Raw genomic sequence first — 1,537 nt, 5'->3', positions numbered from 1 at the left:
GAGGGCGTAGGGCCCCGCCCCAGGACAGGCTCTGGCGTAAGGATGGAGCGCTCTGGTGCCGAGGAGAGCCGCTGGCACGAGGCCCGTGATGACTGTGCGCCGCATCACTCCCTCAGCGCCACCCACTCCGCCTCCCAGCAGGCCGACCCACGGCTCGCGGCAAAGCAGCCCGGATGGTACGCCTGCAGCTGCGGCGTGCGGACGGTGGGCGGCAGCAGGCGCGTGCTGCTCGGCCCGGCCGGCGCGAGCAGCCGGTCGCACCTATTCGCGCCGCTCGTGGTGTGAGGAGGCGCCGCGGTGTGTTGCCGGCTCGCCAGGTCGCTGGCCGCACATCGCGCAACGCTCGGTCCACAGGCCGTCCAGAGAGCAGAGCCATCGGATGAGCCGCGGTAGCCTGCCACCGCCGAGGAGGCGTCAGCGCGAGGGCCGCTAGGGGACGTGGCGAGCCGCGGGCAGGTCGCAGGAGGTGCTGAGGAGTGGACGTGGACGGAGAGAGAGCGCCGCCCGCTCACCGCTCCGCCGGCGGCAGAGCGTCGAGATGCACGAGGAGGGAGCCGGCGTGGGCGGAGAGGGCGCGGAAGAGGTGCGTCCGCGGGTGCGGCAGGTACGCGGGGCACGCGGCCCCGTCCTCGTGCGGGCCCACCACCACGCGCCGCGGCAGCCAGCCCGCAGAGCCCTCGGGCGCCACCGCCACCTCTATCGCGGCGGAGAAGGCGCCGGCGATGCCCACCTCGAGGACGCTGTAGCCGGGGCGGGTGGCGGCGGCGGCGTGGCGGACCGACAGGCCAGACTCGGGACGCTGCAGGTGCGCCGGCGCGGCCTGGCGGGCGGCGTCGAGCAGCGCGGTTGGCTCCATGAATGAAGAAAAACACCTTTCGCTCGGCTGCACTCCAGACCTCCTGTTCCTCGCGGAACGGGAGCAGCCCCCTCCTTGCCCGGTCTGCGAAGCAGGGTGGTGGTCGTGCCATCTTCGCTTCAAAACGACCACGCCGCAATCGTCGCCGGCGCGCGACACGTTCCCGGAGGCCGGACTGTCCTGGTCGTGACCGCATGTTTCCCGCCCTGGCCCCTGCGCGCGATCTTGGTGAGGGATCTCGTTCCTTGCCGCCCTCGTTACCGACCTCAGTCTGCCACGCCCTCTCTGTCCTCCTCGCCGCCCGCAAACCTCACGCCGACACTCTCGAGCAGGGCGCGCTGCAGCGCCGCCTCCTCCTCCGCGTCGCCGGCTCGCAACGGCGCGCAGCCGCCGCGCCCCGCGTCGTCGCGGTCGCCGCTTTCGTCCTCGGCCCCGCTGACGAGCACAGCTTTTACCCATCTCCTAGTAGAGGAGGTGTCTGTTTTATTAATTTTTCATTGGCGCCCGCGCGGCCCGGCCCGCCCGTTTGAGCGTTCTATAACTATATCGATTATCGTCCTGTGAAAGTCTGTGTGAATTTTACAACCGAAAAGCCAAAAGGTGCGATCTATAGACCAACTAGACGCCACTCTCTACGATTCAAAGGGATGAGAAAGAAATAAAGGGAGATTTATGCGTGCA

General features: G+C 68.9%; 1 protein-coding gene across 1 annotated transcript; it reads right to left on the bottom strand.

Moving 5' to 3' along the window:
- Positions 1-104: 104 nt before the first annotated feature.
- Positions 105-856, bottom strand: EMIHUDRAFT_257108 (hypothetical protein; the record flags this gene model as incomplete). The annotated part of the gene is made up of 3 exons (XM_005764925.1): positions 105-261; positions 332-394; positions 513-856. The coding sequence occupies 3 exons, from the start codon at positions 854-856 to the stop codon at positions 105-107; spliced, it is 564 nt and encodes a 187-aa protein (XP_005764982.1).
- Positions 857-1,537: the final 681 nt, after the last annotated feature.

The sequence above is a fragment of the Emiliania huxleyi genome (assembly GCF_000372725.1).
Source record: "Emiliania huxleyi CCMP1516 unplaced genomic scaffold EMIHUscaffold_5719, whole genome shotgun sequence".
Taxonomy (NCBI): Eukaryota; Haptophyta; order Isochrysidales; family Noelaerhabdaceae; genus Emiliania; species Emiliania huxleyi.
The sequence above is the reverse complement of the archived record's forward strand: the minus strand, read 5'-3'. Positions and strand labels throughout refer to the sequence as shown.